At 60.7% G+C, this 20471-nt stretch overlaps 4 protein-coding genes across 4 annotated transcripts in view; 1 reads left to right on the top strand and 3 right to left on the bottom strand.

The window, feature by feature from the left end:
- The window catches only part of RAC3 (Rac family small GTPase 3), a 2494-nt gene extending 604 nt beyond the window's left edge, over positions 1 to 1890 (top strand). Inside the window, exons 2-7 of the mRNA XM_042783569.1 lie at positions 3 to 192; positions 434 to 505; positions 596 to 713; positions 920 to 982; positions 1456 to 1615; positions 1760 to 1890. Coding sequence (XP_042639503.1) covers positions 3 to 192; positions 434 to 505; positions 596 to 713; positions 920 to 982; positions 1456 to 1615; positions 1760 to 1890 — 734 coding nt within the window. The remainder of the gene's footprint in view (positions 1 to 2; positions 193 to 433; positions 506 to 595; positions 714 to 919; positions 983 to 1455; positions 1616 to 1759) is intronic.
- Positions 1891 to 3645: 1755 nt separating this feature from the next.
- DCXR (dicarbonyl and L-xylulose reductase) lies at positions 3646 to 5287 on the bottom strand. Its single transcript, XM_007959563.1, has 8 exons — positions 5236 to 5287; positions 5058 to 5155; positions 4493 to 4647; positions 4369 to 4411; positions 4196 to 4295; positions 4045 to 4109; positions 3845 to 3962; positions 3646 to 3749 (listed from the first exon to the last, which is right to left on the bottom strand). The coding sequence occupies exons 1-8, from the start codon at positions 5285 to 5287 to the stop codon at positions 3646 to 3648; spliced, it is 735 nt and encodes a 244-aa protein (XP_007957754.1).
- Positions 5288 to 7005: 1718 nt separating this feature from the next.
- LOC103213820 (carbonyl reductase [NADPH] 2) lies at positions 7006 to 8865 on the bottom strand. Its single transcript, XM_007959562.1, has 8 exons — positions 8814 to 8865; positions 8267 to 8364; positions 8021 to 8175; positions 7892 to 7934; positions 7712 to 7811; positions 7530 to 7594; positions 7207 to 7324; positions 7006 to 7109 (listed from the first exon to the last, which is right to left on the bottom strand). The coding sequence occupies exons 1-8, from the start codon at positions 8863 to 8865 to the stop codon at positions 7006 to 7008; spliced, it is 735 nt and encodes a 244-aa protein (XP_007957753.1).
- An 8948-nt stretch (positions 8866 to 17813) lies between these two features.
- Positions 17814 to 20471, bottom strand: part of RFNG (RFNG O-fucosylpeptide 3-beta-N-acetylglucosaminyltransferase) — a 4045-nt gene continuing 1387 nt past the window's right edge. The window contains exons 2-9 of the mRNA XM_007959799.2: positions 20282 to 20436; positions 19741 to 19789; positions 19217 to 19319; positions 18973 to 19130; positions 18694 to 18772; positions 18456 to 18621; positions 17967 to 18052; positions 17814 to 17880 (exon numbers count right to left, since the gene is read on the bottom strand). Coding sequence (XP_007957990.2) covers positions 17814 to 17880; positions 17967 to 18052; positions 18456 to 18621; positions 18694 to 18772; positions 18973 to 19130; positions 19217 to 19319; positions 19741 to 19789; positions 20282 to 20436 — 863 coding nt within the window. The remainder of the gene's footprint in view (positions 17881 to 17966; positions 18053 to 18455; positions 18622 to 18693; positions 18773 to 18972; positions 19131 to 19216; positions 19320 to 19740; positions 19790 to 20281; positions 20437 to 20471) is intronic.

The following is a 20471-nucleotide window of genomic DNA, read 5'->3' as shown; positions in this document are numbered from 1 at the left end:
AGCCTCCCTCCGGCTCTGGGTCCTGGCGGCGCGAGTCCGCGGCCCGAGTGGCAGGAAGCCGCGGGCTGGGCCGGGCCCACCTGATGCTGCCGGCTCTCCCCGGGTCCCGGGCCGGTGCGCAGAGCGAGGCGGGCTCCGCGTGCAAGCCGCCAGCCGGTCCTCCGCGTGGCTGCAGCCAGGCCTTTCCCCTGGGTGCACCCCCAGGCTGCGCTCCTTCTCGGCGCCCCTCCCGGGGCGCCCGGGCCGATGCCGGCCGCCGAGCCGCACCCACTACCCCGCCCCTCGGAGGCCCGCTCGTCTAGGTCGCTGCCAGTCTGCTGGGCTGGGACCCCTGTCTCCACCCAGACGCCTAAGCCGGGCCAGTGGCTCGGTGGGAGGGGGCTGCCGCTGCAGAAGGGCTGGCCGGCAGCAACGTGGCTTGTCATGTCCACAGCGCCGTGGGGAAGACTTGCCTGCTCATTAGTTACACCACCAACGCCTTCCCGGGAGAGTACATCCCCACCGTGTGAGTGGGGGCAAGGGGCTGGGCCCGCAGGACTGGGCGGCGGGCTGGGCTTGCGCGCCTCCCGGGCCCTGACTGCCATGTGCCCCCCAGCTTCGACAACTACTCCGCCAATGTGATGGTGGACGGCAAGCCAGTCAACCTGGGGCTGTGGGACACGGCGGGCCAGGAAGACTATGACCGGCTGCGGCCCCTCTCCTACCCCCAGACCGTAGGTGCCACGGCCCTCAACCCTTGCCCTGCGGCCACCCCAGTGCTGAGGGGCATCTGAGGTCCCAGATGGGCCTGGGCTAGGGGGTGTCTCTGCAGTCCTGGATGGGGCTGGGGGCTGGAGGGTGTCTCTGGCCCCCAGTGGGGCTGTGGAGCGGTCAGTGGGACATCCTTGCCTGTTCCCACTTGGCCCTCCCCCCTCCCCAGGATGTCTTTCTGATCTGCTTCTCCCTGGTGAGCCCGGCCTCCTTCGAGAACATCCGTGCCAAGGTGGGCAGGGCTGATGGCGCGGGAAGGGGTGCCCAGGAGACTGCTCTGGTGGGGCAGAGGGCACAGAGGTTTCCCGCCCGAAGACCTCAGACAGGCAAAGCGGCCTTTGGAGGGAATTAAGGTGCCATTCTGCTTGAGCAGGCACGCAGGCCAAGGTCTGAAGGCAGCTGGGGTGGTGAGTGAATGGGTGGGGCTGGGGTCTCCAGCACGGCTCTCAGAACGGAGAGCCGCTCTGTGCCCTCAGTGGGAGCAGAAGACACAGCCAAAGCCCTGACTGCGAGGCTTGGATAAGCCCAAGTTCCTGGCTGCCTATCTCCCTCCTGGCCATCTCCCCACCAGACCGGGGTCACCATGACACAGGAAGGAGCAAGCATGGGTCTTGAGGCCAGTGAGGCAGGGCCTGTGGGGACCTGGGCTGTGCTGGGGGGAGGGGGGCCCCAGTTCCAAAGTGTCAGGGGCTCTGGTCCCCGCAGTGGTATCCAGAGGTGCGGCACCACTGCCCCCACACGCCCATCCTCCTGGTGGGCACCAAGCTGGACCTCCGGGACGACAAGGACACCATTGAGCGGCTGTGGGACAAGAAGCTGGCACCCATCACCTACCCACAGGGCCTGGCCATGGCGAGGGAGATCGGTGAGGCCCACGGGGCACGGGCGCCAAGGAGGCTGCTGGGGGCACTGCTCCGCATGCCCCGCATGCCGCACTGCCCCTTGTCCCTGCCACCCCAGCCCTTGCTGTCCCTCCATACTCACGGCCCCGCGCCCCCCCCGCTCTCAGGCTCCGTCAAGTACCTGGAGTGCTCCGCTCTGACCCAGCGAGGCCTGAAGACGGTGTTCGATGAAGCCATCCGGGCGGTGCTCTGCCCGCCCCCAGTGAAGAAGCCGGGGAAGAAGTGCACAGTCTTCTAGAATCCGCCACGGCCTGGCCGCGAGGAGCAGCCGCTCTGGCTGTGTTCTCTGTCATGTCGCAAAGTCTTGTCTCTGAGTCTGCTGGGGGGTGGGGGGGGTGGGGGGAGCATGGCTAGGACGCTGCCCGGAGGAGGGCATGGGTCCCCCGAGGCCGGGAGGGAGCAGGGGGTCTCCCTCGGGGCTGCAGGGGCGGATCCAGGGCAGCCCCAGGGCGGCCTCCCTGAGGAAGGGCTGAGGCGTGGGTCTGCCCTTTTATACAATAAACAGCCTCCACCTCCTATGCCTGCTTCCCCTGCTGTCTGTCCCATCCCGCGGCCCCGGGGGCTTTGCCCCACATGCCCTCCCAGCTGAGGAGGCGGTGGGGACCAGGTCGTAGCAGCCACAACAGCACTTCAGGGCAGGAGTCTGCTGGAGGGGTGTCTGACCCTGGCTCAGTGCTCTGGGTGGGAAGGGAGGAGGGAAGACAGCTTGGTGGGCTGTCTCACTCTCCCAAGGGGCTCTCAGCTCACAGGGGGAGCAAGCATGTTTGGCCCGTATTCAACAAAGACTCTGTGCCACTCTGGGGCAGGGCACACAGGGCCGGGTAAGCCGATTTCATGCCGCTCGCTGCTGCTGGCACCATGCCAGGCCACACAGTGCCCCATGGTCAGGCAGGGCCGTCCCACAAGCAGAGCAGAGATGGCTGCGCAAGGGAACCAGTGGCCTGGTGTTACTGTCAGGAACAGTGGGCTGGGGGGGGGGGTGGTAATCCTGGGAGGGGCTCAGGAGGGCCTGGGAGCCAAGGTCTAGGGCATTAGACTTCATCCCAGAGCCCAGGGGGCACCACTTTGGACAAATGATCAGAACATATTCGTGCTGGATCCAGCTCCTACTGGTTTGGGGTGCCAATTGCTAACTTGCTGGGAACGGTGCTAGCCAGTTGCTACACAGTCATTATGAAAAGGTAGATGATCTAAGCTTAATGCAAAGTGAATTGAAAACAAAATACTCAAAGCTCATCACTTCCTGATCATTTATTTCTGTGTGTGTAGGTGTCATGTGCACCCTCAAGGTCAGCTGTCTCTGGTGATACCTCACATATCCCCACCCCACGTTCAATGAGGTCAGACTGGTAGCTTGAAATCACCCACACAGGCAGTATTTACACCATGGGAAGTGGCAAACGCCATTCAGAGTAAACCCAAGTGTGTTGACTCTAGGACCCCTATGTTGTAAACAGCACCAAAGATGACCCAGTGTCCCACCAGCATTCGAAAGCTATCACCCAATGACAAAAGACTGAAGTCATCACGGACAAATGGCTGAGTGCAGGCCAAGTCTTCAGTGCCTCGCTTTTTCCTACTCATGAACTTGGAGGACTCTCGGGCCACTGTGGGTGGAGTCACGCTGGGTAGAGTGGTGGTGGCTGGACTCTAGAAGCACTCCACCCTCCACTCCCCAGGTCTGGACAAGTGGAAAGGCTGTGTTTGGCCAGATTCACCACCAGGGCTGGGCTTGTGAAAGGCCCCGCCTCTCCACCTCTGCCAGGTGTGGGAGCCAGGTGCCCACCTGGCCTGAAACATGAGTGGAAGGAGCCTCTCCCTTAGCAGACCCATCCCACACCCAGCTCCAAGCCAGGCACTTCCTGGCCACTTGACAGCAACTCAGGAATAAGTCCCAAGACCAGGCAGGAAGAGAATGTTTATTGGAGGGAGTGGGGAGGCAGGGAGGCAGGGCCAGCTCAGCACCTGGGGCCCGTTGGCCAGGGCCAGCAGCTCAGGTGGCCAGGAAGCCCCCGTCCACCGGCAGAGTAGAACCCGTGATCATGCCACTGCGGTCACTCAGTAGGAACAGGATGCTGTCCACCACATGCCCTACCTCTGGGATGGGGACAAGGCAAGTGAAGGGGGCCGTCTGAGCCTTCCTGCCACCCCTCACCCAGAGGATGGAGGGGCTGGCCCTCTCCTCAACTCACCAGCAAATCGGCCCAGTGGGATGCGGTCCAGCATGGCCCTGGCCTTCTGAGGGTCGCTCCAGTTGGCCTGGCCCATGGGTGTCATCACCACTGTGGGGTTCACTGCATTGACACGGATCTGTGTGAGGCAGATGGGTCAGAGAGGCGGAACAGGTGTTTTGGATGTGGGCGAGGGATGGGGGCTCCCCTGGCACGATCACCTTGTGTGGCCCAAGCTCCAGGGCCATAACCTTAGTCAGCATGTCCATGGCACCCTTGGTGGAGCCTGTGGGAAGGGAGGTGTAGAGCCTGAAGCTGCAGGCTTTGGGGAGACCAGCGTCCAGCTGGTGGGGTCACACGGGGCTCACTCACAGTACACGCCGTGGTTGGCCAAGGCGCGCTGGGAGGCCTGGCTAGAGACGTTCACAATGGCCCCTGGGGCTCCCCGGGCAATCAGGCTCTTGGCCATGATCTGGGGTGGGAGAGAGAGGTGAGGCCAAAGAAAGGCATCCCCAGTCCCTACTGCCACCTGCAGGGCAGCTCACCTGGGACACCTGAATGACAGCACGCAGGTTCACGTCGAAAGACCTGGAGGGAGATGGACAGACCCTGCTCAGCGTCTGGGGCTGCTGCAGGACCCCCGTCCCCCGCAGGGCCCCTGGAGCTTACACATCACATGCCTCCTTGGTGATCTCCAGGAAGGGCTGTAGCACGGCCACCGCAGCATTGTTCACCAGCAGGTCCACAGGACCCACGCCGTGCAGAGCCTGTTCTGTGGCCTCCCAGTCGCCCAGGTCCACACACACGGTGTTGATGCCAGGGCACTGTCGGGGGTGGGCAACTAGCAAAGGCACCATGCCCCAGGAGGAGCACAGCTGGGCCCCTGCCACTTGAGGGCTGGACAAGGGACGGGTTAGGGGGTTCTAGAGGGGTCATCTGAGCTCTTAGAGGCCAGGCTGCAGGAGGAATGGGGGGGTCCGGGTCCTGGCCCTGGCCACTGGCCAGGCACCTGGCTCCACCTCCACCCAGACCACTTCCTCCCTGCGAGTGCCCTGGCCCCAGCGTGCACCACCGCCTTTTCCGACTTGTTCCAAGCTCCGTGGGCCTCGCGCCCTGGGGATGGGATGCGGAGGGTCCTTGGTCGGCCCACGCCTGCAACCCAGGAGTGGAGGGGGGCGGCGGGCGCACGGGCCCCCGAGCAAGAGGTGGGTGGCCCTGGGCCAGCGGCGCCTACCTCGCGGACCAGGCTATCCAGGTCGGCCTGGGTGCGGCTCACGGCCACAACCTGCGCGCCCGCTGCGTGCAGCGCCTGGACCGTACTGCGTCCAATGCCTGCGGGGACCGGGGCTCAGTGCACGCCCTCCTCGCCCGCCACCGCCCGCCGCCCGCCGCCCGCCGCCCGCCGGGCCCACCTTTTCCCGCCCCGGTAACTAGCGCCCGGCGGCCCGCGAGCCCCAGCTCCATGGCGGCGCTTCTCGGCCTGCGCGCCCTGACTGGACTTTGATCTCTGGACTGAGGACCCCAGGCGGGCGCGGGGCGGGGCGCAGGGCGGAACTGCCAATCGAAGGCGATGTGTGGGGCGGGGCCACGTAGATCAAGATATTTGGTTGGAACCAGTGGGCGTGGTCAAGGGCGCGGAGTGGCGGAGTCAGATCGCGAGGAGGGTCACGAAGCAAGTCGCGGGGCCGAGCAGCGCTGCCAATCAGAAGGCGACGTGCGTCTCGGGGGCGGTGCCATGCAAACACAGCTCATTCTCTGCGGACGCGATTGGCCGATATGGGGGCGCATGTCGAGGGGGCGGGGCTGATCGCTGCCCGTCCTGGGCGGAGTTTTTCAAACTCGGCGGCGACCCACCAGTGGGGCCCGGGATAGGGGTGAGGCCGTGCCAGAGCGCCTGCTTTCCTGGCCCCGAAGGCTCCGAGGAAAAGCAGCCCTGCTAATCAGTGCCAGAATGCACCTGGGCTTTACTACGGGAAACGGGGGGCTAACTTGATTTTTGAGATGAAGCTGGCACCAGGATCGGTGTGTGCTGCTCCCTTGTCCGCAGACCTGCGAGCGGGTCCCCGGGCCTCACAGAGCCACCGCCTCGCCTGTGCTGCCCAGAGGGAAAGACTTCTGCTTCAGTGTCAGGCGGAGTCGAGCCTCCAGCTTAGCCAGCACTTGCAAGGAATGGCACGGGACAGGAAGGCGCAGACGAGGGCAGCAGCGTGCAGGCAGCCCGCAAGGGCGTCACTGGGCCCCCATATGAAAGCTGTTTTATTCCGGGCTCTCGGTGGAGCCGTCTGAGCCACTGCCCAGGACTTTCTGTGGCCGTGCTGGGCGATTGGCGGTTGCAGTGCCTGGGTTCTGGGGCCCTTGCTCTGAGGGATGATCAGGCCGAAGGTGACCGTGCCCAGGACAGCAAGAGGGATGGGTCTGAGGCCAAGCGGAATCTCCACTGCTTGGCTGCCCTGAGGCTGTACCTTCTAACCTGGGACGCTGCCCTCTGCCTGTGGAGGCTGAAGGAGGGACAGCTTCAGGAAGGCACCCCCTGCACCTTGCCCTGGCGTCAGGGCCCTAATCCCCCCATTGGCCAGGGACCCTCACAGACCAGCCCAAGCCGGCTCCTCCAGGTTTTGCTCCTGGGACACCCTGAGCCCTAGTCATCCGAGGTTCCATTTTCCTGCAGGCCCCCCAGGGCCGCTTCTGTCCCCTCCCTCTGGCTGCCCCCTCAGCCCACACCCCAGGCCATTCACTGTGCCAGGCCAGGCCTGGGAGCTACAGCTGAAACCCACAGGGGAGGTCAGGGTGGGGAGAGGGGCTGCAGGGTGGGCGTGGGGCCTACTGCCCTTTGGCCACAAGGCGGGGTCACAGTGGCTTCAGGGTGGGCTCAGGTCTGCCTTCCTCACTTCAGGGAAGGTGACACGTTCCCCCAACCGGTCCCCTGTCCTTCCCCACCTAGAGATGGATCTGCACACCCAGGGCTCCAGTATGCACTGGTTCTGGGAGAACAGCCTCCGTTTATTTAGGGAAATTGCTTGCCCCCTCCAGCCTGGACATGGTGGATGGGGGTGGGAGGGTAGGAGCAGTGAGGCCACTGCGGTGGGGTGGGAGGGCAGCTGCCGTGTGCATGGAGCTTGGGGACAGGTTAGATGAGGCGTGAGCTGATGGGGCGCTGGGACCCGGTGCCCAGGGCAGCCGTTCTAGGAGGCCAGGTAGCCAGCGTCCACCATGATGCCCGAGCCGCTGGTGGAGGCGCTGCAGTCACTCAGCAGGAACAGGATGCTATTCACCACATCCTCCACCTCTGTGGGGGGCGGTCAAGGGTCAAGGTGGGGGGGCGGGGCCGCTCACTGGCCAGCCCAGTCACGCCACTGCCCCAGGCACCCCACAGTACTCCTGACCTGCAAACTTCTTCAGGGGGTGGCGCTCCTTCAGCTTTCGGGCAAACTCAGGGTCTTCGGACACTCTCCGGCCCATGGCCGTCAGCACCACCGTGGGGTTCACAGAATTCACACGGATCTGGGGCCCAGGGGCCAGAGGTGTGGCCTTAGCCCCTAGGAGCAGCCCAGCCCCCCACAGCCCTCCACGGCCCCAAGGGTAGTCCCTGAGGCCTGCTGCCCTCTCCCCCTCCCCTGGGATCATTCCCTAGCTTCCCACCCGAGCTCCCCACTGTCTTCTGATGTGGCCGCAGCCTGGCCCCAGCCCCTTCCCACCTGGTACCCACCTTGTGCGGGCCCAGCTCAAAGGCCATGGCCTTGGTCAGCATGGTCATAGCGCCCTTGGTGGAGCCTGTGGGGGGGGGGGGAAGGCAGCAAGCACTGAGGGCCCCTTGGGGGTGCAGCCCCTTGCACAGTGGCCCAGCCCTGGAGCCTGGTGGCTCCTGCACACAGTGGGCACAGGACTCACAGTAGGTGGACAGGAAAGGGTAAGTGACGTGGGCCACCATGCTGGAGACGTTGACAATGGAACCAGGCACACCTCGCTCTATCATGCCCCGGGCCACAATCTGGAAAAGAGGGTGCCACTGACCCACCCAGCCTGCCCAGTGCACTACTACTCCCCACACAGGCCATGTCCCTGGCTCACCTGGGACACCTGGAAGACAGCACGTAGGTTCACCTGGAAGGACCTGGTGAGGGCATAGAGGCCCAGTCAGAGGACTGGGCCATCTCAGAGCCCCCTGCTGTCTCAGCCAACCTGCTGTCCCCCTCCCACCTGTCGAAGATCTCCTTGGTGACCTCCAGGAAGGGCTGTGGCAGGGCCACAGCAGCGTTGTTCACCAGCAGGTCCACAGGGCCCACACCACCCAGCTTCTGCTCTGTGGCCTCCCAGTCGCCCAGGTCCACGCACACAGACTCAATGCCAGGGCACTGTGGAGGGCAGAGGTTACTGGTGAGGGGCAGGCCTGAGCACAGTGGGCGCACTGGGGGCTTGGAGCAGCTCAGGCCGCACAGTGCCCACCTCCTTGGCCAGGCTGACCAGGTCCGCACTGGTCCGGCTCACAGCCACCACTTTGGCTCCAGATGCATGCAGGGACTTCACGGTGTCCCGGCCGATTCCTGCATGGGCACGTGGCACACAGCCCCCACGGTGGGTCAAAACCGGGAGGGGAGGGGGCTGCCGTCCCTACTGCCAAGGAGTGAGCAGCAGGCTGAGGCCGGCCAGGAACAGGTGGGGCCCCAGGAGTGGTGGAGGGTCCAGGGTGACAGTCCTGAGTTGGGGGACCCAGCTGGCTGGAAGCAGGCCTAGGAAGCTCCCCCAAGGACAGCTCCCACTGGGCCCAAGGGCTAGACCCCCAGCTGCTGGCCTGGGTCTGCGGGACTCGCCACTCTCAGGGGTTCTTGCATTGACGGGGGGGGCTGCTGTCCTGTCCCCACGTGTGGGGCACAATGGCTGCTGGGCAGGCCATGGCAAGTACCCAGGGACTCCCCGGCCCTGTGTGGGCTTGGTCTACCCAGCTCTCCTGGACTGGCACCACCTGCACCCCCATCTGCCTGCTGACACCCACCTTTCCCTGCCCCTGTCACCAGGGCCCGCAGGCCAGCGAAGTTCAGGTTCATGGTGCCAGCTCGGAGCCTCTGCTGCTCCTGGGCTGAGGGTGCAGCTCCTTTTCTATCCCGGGCTGGCATGGGCGGGCTGAGGGGCAGGCGGCAGGAGCAGGGAGGGACCGTGCCTTGTGCCATCTGTTCTGCTTACTCATAGGAAAGCTGAACGGCGCCCAGGGCCCCCCCACCTGCACCAGAGAGGCACTGCCCAGAGCTCCACCTAGATTTTGGAAAAGAAATAAAAATAAAGTGTGTGGGCACATGTGTACGTGCATGTGCGTGTGTGTGCGCGCATGTTTCTGCTCTCTGTGTAGGTGCATGTATGTGTGTGTACATGTGCATGTGTGTTGTGTGTATGCATGTGCATGAGTGTGTTATGTGTTGCTGTGTGTGCTTGTCTATGTATACATATGTGTGCATGAGTGTGCGTGTGGTGTGTTTGTCTATGTATGTGTACATGAGTGTGCATGCCTGCATGTGCACTGTGTATGTCTATATATGTGTATGTGAGTGTGGATGCATGTGTGTCCATGATGTGTGTTTGTCTATGTATATGTATGTGGACATGAGTGTGTGTACATGGTGTGCTCGTCTATGTGTACGTGAGGGTGCACATGTGTGTGCACTGTTTGTCTCTTTGTATGTGAGTGTGTGCGTGGTATACTTTTGTCTATGTATGTGTAGGTGAGTGTGCGTGCATGTGTGTGCACTGTGTCTATGTCTACATGCATGTACCTGAGTGTACATGTATGTGTGTGCAACATGTGTTTGTGTATATATACATGTATGTGAGTGTGCATGTGTGTACACAGTGTGTTTGCCTATGTATATGTGTGTAGGTCAGTGTGTGTCCATGTGTGTGTACTGTGTGTTTGTCTGTGTATATATGTGTATGTGAGTGTGCATGTGTATGGATGGTATGTGTTTGTCTATGTATATGCATGTGCGCATGAGTGTGTATGCACATACCTGTGGGTGCATGTCAGTGTGTCTACGTGTGTGTATGTTGTGTGAGTGTGTGTAAGTTGTCATACAGTCATGGAATGGGGGAAGTTGCAGGGTGATGGATTTTGGTGTTTTCTCTTTTCTGCACAGAAACAACACCCGTAGCTCTGCTTCTCCAGGAGAGAGCCTTGGGCTCCTGCCTGCTTAGTGTCCTCTAGGCCATCAGAGACCCAAGTGGCTGTCCTTTTGGGTCCATCTTGTCCTTTCCTGGCAGTCAGCTGCAGGGATCCAGGTGAGGAGAGGGAACTCAGGCACGCCCAAAGCAGCAAGGCAGGAGAGCGGGAGAAAGGGGATTAAAAGCCAGGAACCCGGACAGAGGAGCACTCAGCCACAGGGCTCCAGGTGAGGCCTTTCCTGAGCCAGCTGAGGCAGACAGACCAGAGGCTGGCCTGCAGCCTGTCCCTCTAGCCCCCTGCCAGCCCCTAGTGTTGGCCAAGGGCCCACTGTCCTCTCCTGGAGCCACCTGCACTCCCCACCTGTCACCTGCACACACTCCCAGGGCTGCCCACTCCTCTTCCCTCTGGAGCCTCTCAGGGCCACTCACCTCTAAGCAAACACTCTCGACCCCTGCCCCCAGGTGCCACCCACACCTTTGTTCTTGTTTGCAGAATGGGCCGGCTTCTTCCCCTTAAGTCCACCACTGGGACTTTGCCCCTAACCCCCCACTCTGCTGCCCCAGCCACTCAGCCCCCTTGATGGCCTGGCCCTTCTCAGGGGTGACCTCATCAAGCCTTCCTGCTAAAGGCCAGACCTCACCCATCTGTGTCCACACGTGTCCCTGTGGCTACACTCCCTCCCTCCCTCCCTCTCTCACAGCTGATCACCCCCAACTGGCTCTGTGCGTGGTGGAGGAGGGCTGGGCACCCACCTATATGCACATGTTCACATGTGTGCACCCAGCCTGCACATGTTGGCCACTGTAGACCACAAGTGGGGAGGGCCGACCAGGAGAGCTCCTGTGTGCAGGGGGTGGGGATACCCGGAAGGACAGAGGTTGGGGCCATAGGAGCTGGGCAAGGAGGGGCTGGCTCAGAAGACCACCACGAAGAGGGTGAGGATTCACAGGGGGCTGACAGCTTAGACCTGCCATGTGTGTGCATGGAAGTGTGTGTGCACATGTGGGTGCACGTGTTTGCATGTGTGCGTGGGACACAGGGTGAACCTATCCCTGAGAGAGGGGCCGTGGGCACAAAGGCCCCCCCTGATAAGCTGCAGAGTGCTTCTCAAATTCTCTCTGCAGCCATTTGCAGGAGGCATTGGGTTTGTTTTCCCTGTTTTCTTAGGGTGGGGAGGGCCCCATGAGAAAGCTGCATGAAACAAGACCCAGCTGGCCCAACAGAGGCACTTGAGCAGGGCAAGGAGAGGCTGCAGTCCAGGCATGGGTCCAGGACAGAGGGTCTGAGTGGCTCCGAGAAAGGCCCGTGCTCAGTGTATAGGGGTCTCACAGAGGACAGTGTCCTGGGACTGAACCGGCTCAGAGCTGGGGGAAGGGCAGGTGAACACCTCCAGGGGGCATCCACTGTGCCAGGGATGCTGGCCAAAGGGGCTGCTCTGTGGCCGGCCTCAGCCAGGGCTGGCTGTTGGGGAAGAGGGTTTGAAGCTACCTGGAAGCATTCCCTGAGCCCCAAACAGGGCACGGCAGAGAGGGGCGTTTGTGGACAAAGGAACCAACTCCAGCTCCACACACAGGTGGTGACCCCTGGCTCCAGATCTCTGGGCGCGAGAGTGGCAGGAGGCAAGACCGCTCTGCTCCCCTCTGGAGGGGGCACCCTGCTCCTCACCCACAGCACCCACTGAGTGTGGGCCTGGGCTCTCAGCTGGTTCCCTTCCGTGTCTCCCACTGGTCAGCTCTGACTGCTGGGCTGCCAGACCACCCACTCACTGGCCGTGTCCCGCTGCTGGCCTAGGAATATGAACACAGTGTAGACTGTGGGTGCAGGGTGGGGACTGAGAGAACGGCGTCCACGTGAACACCTGGCCAGCCACCAAGGAGCCTGCCAGCCTCATCTTTGACACTAGACTGGTATCAGGGCTCATGTCCCATTGAGCCCCACAGACACCCAAAAAATCCACTGCCATTGAGTTGAATCCAACTCATAGTGGCTCCACCTCGGGTTTCCGAGGTGGTATCACTATGGAAGTAGATCACCCCACCTTCCTTCTGGGGAGTGGCTGGTGGGTTGAACCACCAGCTTTCTGGTTTGAAATCAGGTGCCTTAGGCACTGTGCCACCAGAGCTCCCCTCACAGACACAGGGACAACGGAACCCCAGAGCCGCAATGAAAGCTGAGGACCACCACTGGGCAGACCGTGGGCCGGGGGCTTTTTGGGGAGACTGTGAGGACGCGGTGACCTACTTTCCACACTAGATGCCATGACACCCATTTCCTGTCTGTGTACTCACCAGGGTGTGTACACACAGACACACACGTGTGTGCAAGGGATACATGTTGACACAGGGTGCACACAGAGACCTGCAGACACACATGTGCACATAGGCTGCTTTCCCCCCATCCCGAGGGGCCCCAGGCCACTCTGCTGAACTTGGGCAGACAGCTGGTGTGTCCTGGGGTAACTGAGTGCCAGGGAGTCCAGAGGCTATGGCCATAATAGGGGGTTCTCCTGCTCAGGCAGGGCATGATAGAGGGGCCCACCTCCTGGATCCCCAAGGCACAATAGAGATGTGTGTCCTCTCAGGACCCAAGGAAGGAACAGCTTCTCTGCAGGACAAGGCTTGCAGACCCCCTCAAGGGCTCCATCTCTGGGGGTGAGGCCGAGGAGCTGTGCACAGATTGGAGGACCCAGGACCTCCTTTGCTGGGGGCTTGGCCCTTCTGAGTGGGAGCCTGGCTGCAGTGACGAGATCCAAAGCTCCGTGGGAAGTGCAAGATGACACTGCTAGGAAAAACCTGCCTGTGGCCGCTCCCAGGATTAGACCGCAGTGGAAGGGAGTGGCACCATGGGGCAGCCAGCTCCCTCTTGGAAAGCACCCCTCCCCTCTTCACCTCTGAGGGCATGAGGCTGCACCCAGCAGGGGTCCACTGCTCCTGAGAGCAGAGGGCCCAGGCTGTGGGCACAGGGCTGCACTCATGGGCCCAAGTTGGGGTCCCCCTTCTGGTACCCCAGCCAGCCCCTGCAGGCAGCCATGCTGTTGTCAGCGTGGGGCAGGTAATTCTGACTCATGGATCCCAGCCCAGGGACAGAGACCTGCCCCCTGGGGATGTCTTCACAGGTGGATATCACCAGATCCTTCTCCCCCAGAGCTGCTGGGTGGGTTTGAGCTGCCAGTAGGTTAGTACCAAGCACTTAGCCCATTGTACCACCAGCGCTCCTTGTAAATCACCAAAATATACCTGCAGCTGTCTTCAGCGACAGGCTGTGGGGGGTGAGCAGCAGTGGCTGAGCTGAGGGGAAGCAGCAGGGGTCGCTGGACATTGGAGAGGAGTGGACTGTGCCCAGGAGTCTGTGGCTGAGGACCACAGGACATGTGCAGGGCCAGATGTCCCAGGAGAGTGGTGGCTGCAGGGCTGGGGACAGCACAGAGCTCCTGGGACTGGCGTGGCTCTGGGATCTGGGGGCTGTGGCCCAGCCAGAGAGGGGAGGGCTGCCTCACAGTGCGTTCATACTGTGCCATTGGCTAAGACCGGAGTCTCTGGTCCTTTAGAAGTCTGGTCTTAGGATCATCCACTCTCATATTAGCTTCGATGGCACAGTGGCTAAGCACTCAGCTGTGGACGGAAAGGCTTAGTCCACTCTCGTGGGAGGCATCCAGGCAGAGTTTAGAGTTGAGGGATGTGGTAGTTAAAGTTGTATGTCAGCTTGGCTAGGGAGCTGGATGCAGTGTGCCCCATGATGAGACTGGCAATCAACTCCAAGGCTGGCGGAATCTACTGTGCACAGCTAAGGAGCTGCTTTAGGGATGTGTATAAGCAGTAGCTTTGGAAATGGTCTCCAGCCTATGGCACGCTTGAACCCTGCACGTAGCTGTGTTGTTGTTCAGCAGCCTGCCATGCTCTGCTGACCTTGGGACTTTCAATGGACTTAAATTAATGGCCTGCCGTGTGGTTTGGTTAACATCAGGACTGTGCCTTTTTACTCGTCAACCTTGGGCTCGTCAGGCTCAGCAGCCAGCAGCCGAGTGAAGAAAATCCTCTAGCTCCAGTGGGCCAGGAGCAGGAGGCAGAACTGAAGCCCAAGGTGGAGGGGTTTCACCCAGCCCCTAGAGCCTGGCACTTTGAACACGGATTTAAAGGCTCCAAACTGTGAGAGAATAAAATCCTATTTGTTAAAGCCATCTCATTTGTGGGCACAAATATTCCTGTCAGAGTGGCACTAGGGAACCAGAACAAGGGGCTAGGAGAAGTCCCCAGGCCTCTGCTCCCAGAGGTGGGTAGGACTGAATGGCATGTCCCCTGCAGCCACTGAGAGGGCACACTGTCCTTGGGTCTTCCGCCGGCCTCCACCCCTCATACTGTGGGCACCATCCCGGGTCCATCCTGTCCACACTCCATTGACTGACCATCACCACCCAGGGCATGTCTCACATATTTAAGGAAACCCCAGAGGGACACCCTGCTCCTTCCTGCCTCAAACCCTGCAGGGCTTGGCTGTGGCCAGGGACCATGCCCAACGAGGCAGAAACCGTGTGAGGAAGTATCACCAGCTGGCTTCACAGGACTCCTTTTTCTGGTGCTCAGCCAAGCAGGACAGCAGACTCCTGGCTGCTCCTACCGCAGGCCAAGTGCACCTCACATGCAGTGACACGCTCTGTCACCCAGTGTCCCGGGCAGCTCTTTGGCAGTAACTGAGGGCCCACGGCCACCTCAGGTCCAGCAGCCAACACTGAGCTTCCTTCTCACATCTGCCTCCATCTCCACACCTGGCAGTCCAAGTGGAAAGGCAGGGCTCCCCGTCGCCCCTGCCCTGAGGCAGTCCCATCCTCTGCGGAACCCACAGGCTCTAGAGACCTGGTCTTTCCGGGTGGGCAGAAATGCAGGTCAGAGGCTAAGGGCAAATCCTCAGCTGGTCAGGCTGGGATGCCGCAGGGCCTCACCTTTTCTACCTGCATACTGGGCCCTGAGGACTGTTCAAGGTCTTGGCTGGGTAATCAGGAGGTGGACAGTGTGGACAGGATCAGCAAGTGCCAGGAGCCACCAAGGCAGAAGGAAATGGTAACACGATAGTGTCCCGAGTTAAAATCCAGGTGTTTTGTTCACCGTGGGCATGTCTGCCTTGTTTGATTTTAGCAGACCACTTAACACTCTATCTCCCCTGGTTACTGGGATTTCAGCACCCCTTAGATTGGGACTCCCTCACTCCACGTGGTCCTGGCCTGCTGACCAGGCTTGTGTGGCCCCCATGCGGGTGTCCCCACACTGTCTTGTGGCTGCTGGAACTCCATGTTCAGTGGTTGGGAAGCGCAGGACCAGTGACCTTCCATAGCCAGGTGGTTGACGTGTAACTGTTTACCTTGGTTGCTGGCTTGTTCCGTATGACTGTCATTTAGTGGTTGTTTTAGGGATCATTTTCTTCTTCAACTTACCAGTCCCCCTGCATCCAATACGGTACAAATTCCTCATAACTGCATGCCTCCATTTCCTCCTGGTTGTGACGGTCCTACTTTTTACCAGTTTGTCATAAGCCCCACCGTACCCAGTCACTGTTTCCATTTAAACAGCCAGTATTTTTTAAGGAGAATCGAATGATAAGAAAATCACACATCCTTTCTGTTGTTGGCATTTCAGTGCCCCCACTTCTGTGTGTTCCCCCTTCATTTTATTCTCTCTACCTGAAGGACATCCCTGAGCATTGGTGTACTTCAGGTCTGCTGGTGAGAAATTCTTTCTGCTTTTGTCTGTATGACAAAACATTTTTAAAAGTGTGATTTGTGTGTAAGGTTACAGAGCAAATTGGTTCTCCATTCAGCATTCATACACATTTTGTTTTGCAACATTGATTGCAATCCCTATAGTGCAACAATCCTCTTCCCACTGGTTACCTTTACCCTGCGTCCTTCTTTCCCACACATTCCTGTCCTCTGACTCATCTCTCTGTGCAAATACTACCCTTCTGATCTCCCATATGGTAAACTATTCTAAGGAGTGTACCTACTTACTGTAAGTATTCAACTTAAACACCTGTCTATTGTTTGGCTGGAAGCCACAGGACTGAGTTCAGTTCCAGATCTGAAGGGTGTAGTCTTGGGGGTCTAACCGGGCTCTATCACACCAGGAAACCAGGTCTTTTTTTTTTTAATGGATTTTGAGTTTTGTTCCACATTTTTTTCCCACTCTATCCAGCATCTCCTGCACAGATCCCTTTCCAAGTGTTTGACAGTGGTAGCTGGGCACCATGTAGTTCTGGTCTGAGTCATGTAGGCTGAGATTTGCATGGTCCACTAGTCCCTTGGACTAATTGCTTCCATACATCTTTGGTTTTCTGCATTCTTCTTTGCTCTGGATGAGGAGAGACCAACAGCTGCATCTTAGTATCTTTTGGAGGCTAGTTTGGGTGGGTATCGAATTCTGGTTGATGCAGCCTCTTCCCCCTTCAGGACTTCTAGCTTCCATTGCTTCTGATGAGAAGCCTGCAGCGACCTTTTCCTTTGATTCTTGCTCGGGCTGTTCAGGAGTCTTCCCTTCTTGCCTATCTACAACAGGGCTTGGTGGGGTTCCACACTTCCTGTGCAGGTGCCCACAGCACGGCAGCTTCCCAGGCCTGGCTCCTGTGGACGTTCTGTGGGAGGCCCCTCCCTGTGAGCAGCACTCCCCGACATTGCAGAGGGCAGATGTCTAGCACCCCAGTAGCCTCTCTGCTAACCAGTGGCTGTGCCCTTCCAACAAGGTTTGTGTCTCAGCCTGCAGGGTGGGGATAAGGTATCTTACCCCCTGCTACTCTACTTAAGCCCTCCCTGGGTGTGGTGATTATTCCTGTATTTTTATACCTGGTAGTGCCACATTCTTCAGTCTTCATTATTTGTTACTAATTTCTCCTTATTCTATCCCTGTTACAGACAATACTTTTTTATATGATGTTTTCTGTGTTCAGGTTTCTCCTGGTTCGAGCCAGGCTGCTGTGGGTCTCACTGTTCCATGGTTCACCTCATTATAAGGTGTATCTTCCTGCTTCTTTTCTTGTCTGACGAGACTAAGGTCAGCTGACAAAGTAGGAAGTGGACAGAGAAGCCTGGCCCAAAGGCTGCTAGAAAAACACCTGTCCCCAGCAGGGGCCAGAGCCAACCGAGTTAGGCTGAGGGGGCTGGGTCAGGCTGAGCCGCCCAAGGAGCTCCCTCCTCAAGGGCAGGTCCCCCAGAGGGCCAGTGAGGACCCCAGACAACTGGGCCCAGTGGTCACAGCCCCCACAACTCTCTGCCTCTGCAACTTCCTGCTGCAGCTGTGGGGGCTGCTGAAGGAGGACATAAGTCACTGCTGAGTTGGTTTATTGGGAAAAAAAGGGCAGCGAAGGGCTACACCAGAGAGGACTGGAGACGAGGGGACATGAGCAGAGGTCCCTGTCCCAACAGGACCAACTCTGGGGGACAGATGGTCTGGCTCAAGCTAGGGAGATGGGGGTGGGCGCTGAGGTGGAGGCAGGGCAGGGAGCAGGATGCCCACGGCCTCAGGCTGCCTGTCACCTTCAGCAGCATGAGGAGGGCAGAAGGGCCTGCCCAGGGAGTAGGGTGCTGGCCTTCCACAGTGGCCTGTCAGGTTCCAGCACTCTCGTGCCCCTGTAGCCCATTCCTTCCGTTCTTCTTAGGGTGGTGCATGGCAGTAGAGCCCGGCCCCAGGCAGGACACGGCTATCCTAGTGCTCCTGCGCGTGGTGTCCATCTTGTTTGCTGCAACGTGAGTGCTGACAGGGGCAGCACAACTCCTGCTCCTGCCATGGGCATCACCTGCCTGCAACTGGGCAGGGCCAGACCCACCTCCTGGATCAGAGCTTGGTCAGCAAGAGGGCATGGTCACCCCTGCTTCCGTGAGGGGCACCAGTCTGTGTCCGGATAGAGAAGGCAGTGGACAGACTTAAACCTGAGAAGGCAGAAGTGGGTGTCAGGCTGTTGGAAAGAGGGCTGCGACCTGAGTTCCTGACGGCCTGAGCCCATCCACCCACTCACCGAGTGGGGTCCTGCTGCAGGCTAAAGCTTCCGGCCACATTCACCACGTTATACGGATTCTCTGGACCCCCATAGCTCAAGGTGACCTGCAAGCAGGGCAGGGGCAGCAAGGTGAGGGCTGCTCTGCTCTTAGGACCCACCCTCCCTCCACCTACCTCCAGAGTCCAGCCAGGGGGGGCCACTCGGCTCCCAGCTTCCCCTCCTAGAAGGGCCCGGGGCCCTTGTGTGCCAGGCTGCCAGGACAGTGCTGAAAGCAGAGACCTGCCAGGAAAAGGCTGGCAGCACATGGGGGCAAGAGCACAGGGGAGAGAAGGTGGGATGGAGTAGAGCGTGGTAGAACAGGGGCAGAGGGCAGCACGGCAGAGGGACGAGATGGAATGGCGGAGGGACGCGGCGTGGCAGAGGGGCGTGGCGTGGCGGAGTAGGACTAGGCTCTGCAGTCGGATGAAGCTGGGCAGGCCGCACAGCAGTTTGTCGAAGGTGGCGTACCTGCTGGAGTACAGCGTCAGCCGGCAACCTCGGCAAGTTCTCCAGGTGCGAGTGGAAGAGCTGGCTGTGCAACAGGCGTGCACCCAGAAGCCCCTCCACGATGTAGCCCACGGTGCAGTCGTCCGGCAGCCGCACCCTCTCGGCGGTGCTCATGAAGCTACCCAGGCTGCAGGTGGGGCGGGTCAGCACTGCCCGGGACCCGCCCCCACAGCCTGCCCTAGGCCCCGCTCCTACTCACCCGGCCCACGGGCTCATCTTGAGGGCTAGACCTCTGCTCAGGCAGAATCCAGCCCCACCGGTGGCAAACCAGAACTTGACTGTCGTCACCTGGGGATGGGGACCTAGGGTCAGGGCTGCCCAGGCAAGGCCTCTGGGCTGATCTCTTCTAGGAATCAGACATCCTGAACGTCCCCTTAGGCCATCCTCAGGAGTGGCATCACTCTCGGGGACAGCCCCCAGTCCTCGTCCTGCACCCACCCGCAGGCGGCCACTCCTCTCCCAGCCTGGCCTGGGGCACTCACAGTGCCGCCCCCTGGAGCCCGTTCAGCGGCCTCGATGGGATGATCCAGGCTGGGCCGCCCCAGGTAGACGTCCTGGCTGGCTGAGAAAGAGGACAGCAGCTGCAGCAAGACTTCGGGGTTCACATAGTTGTCATCGTCGACGTGACAGAACCACCTGGGTACAGGGAGCGGTCCCATGATGGTCCAGCCCCACCCACCCACCCAGCCGAGTGGGCACTCCCAGGGCAGTCCCAGGCGTACTTGCGGCCTGATTCGATGAACTTGTCGTACTCCACTGACATCTTACAGCACAGTGCCTGGCGGGTGTGTACAGCCGAGCAGTTGGTGTTGACGACATGGTCACCTGAGAGGAGAAGAAAGGAGGGAAGCAGGGGGTGTGGGCCATGGAGAGGACAGGACAGGCTTCTGCCTGGGCTCCAGCCACAGCCCTGCTCGGCCCTCCCCCAGCTGACTGTGCTGGTGCTGGTCAGTTTGGGTCACTTGAGCAGAAACCTATTGGGAAACGTGAGTAAGGTGGGACTCTCAGCCTCTGACCAGCAGATCCAGGCCTGGGAGGGATGGGGTCTGAGGTTCCAGAAGTCGGCCGGTGGCTGGCAGGGTGCAGCAGAGCACCGTGGCTCTTCCCTGCCAGCTGTGGGACCCTGGGTGGGTCACCCACCTCCCTGGGCTGACTTCCACAGAAGGTGCACAGTGAAGCAGTGAGGGTGCCACTCCTCTCGCGGTAGGGGGACCCCGGAGGCAGGGCTGGGCTGGAGCACACTCACCCCCCTGGAGCTGCAGCTGTGGGTCATCTCCGTCAGTGAAGATGAAGGTCTGGGGGGAAAACGAGACTGTGAGTGCCAGGGCCACTGCCCGGGGACCTGGCCTGGCAGGCAAAGAGCTAGGGAAGGCCCAGAGGCGGCACCTCAGGAGGGAGCCTCGGCTGTGGAGGGTGTTCCCAGGGGCCCACTAGGGTTGCCATCTGGTCCCCGTAATGTGGCAGCTTGGCCCCAGGCCCCCTTTCACTGGAGAAGCTCATGGGACCTCAGGTTCCTCAGGTGGGAGAACCTGCCTGGGGTACCAGCGCAGCCACAGCCCAGGAAGGCACCGACTGGGTAGGCTGAGCCCTGGGTCTGGAGGACTCAGGGGCTGGGGGCCACCCTGCGATGTGGGGGTTGGCAGTTCGGGCCCCAATTCTGGCGGATGTGTGTGATATGTGTGTGTGTGTGTGTGCGCGCGCGCGCGCGCGGCGGGGAAGCCCGAGGCCGGACCAGAACGGGTAAAAGGCCAGGGCAGGGGTGGCCAGGGGCCCCGGGCAAGGCCGACCTGTCGACGGGCCCGGGAGATCCACGTGCGCAGAAGCACCCCCAGGCGCGGCCCATGGTTCTTCCGGGTGGTCTTCACGGCGATGAAGACGTCGTCTGGCCGCAGGTCGGCGGCGGGGCGGGCGGGGGTCGCGGCTGGTGTGGGGGCCGGCTGTCCTGGGGCCGGGGCGGGCAGGCGGGGCAGCGGCAGC

Source organism: Orycteropus afer, unplaced genomic scaffold, assembly GCF_000298275.1.
Source record: "Orycteropus afer afer isolate SDZICR_OR568_19922 unplaced genomic scaffold, OryAfe1.0 scaffold00018, whole genome shotgun sequence".
NCBI classification, from domain to species: Eukaryota; Metazoa; Chordata; class Mammalia; order Tubulidentata; family Orycteropodidae; genus Orycteropus; species Orycteropus afer.
Note: the sequence above shows the minus strand (reverse complement) of the source record. Positions and strands in the feature narration are given on the sequence as shown.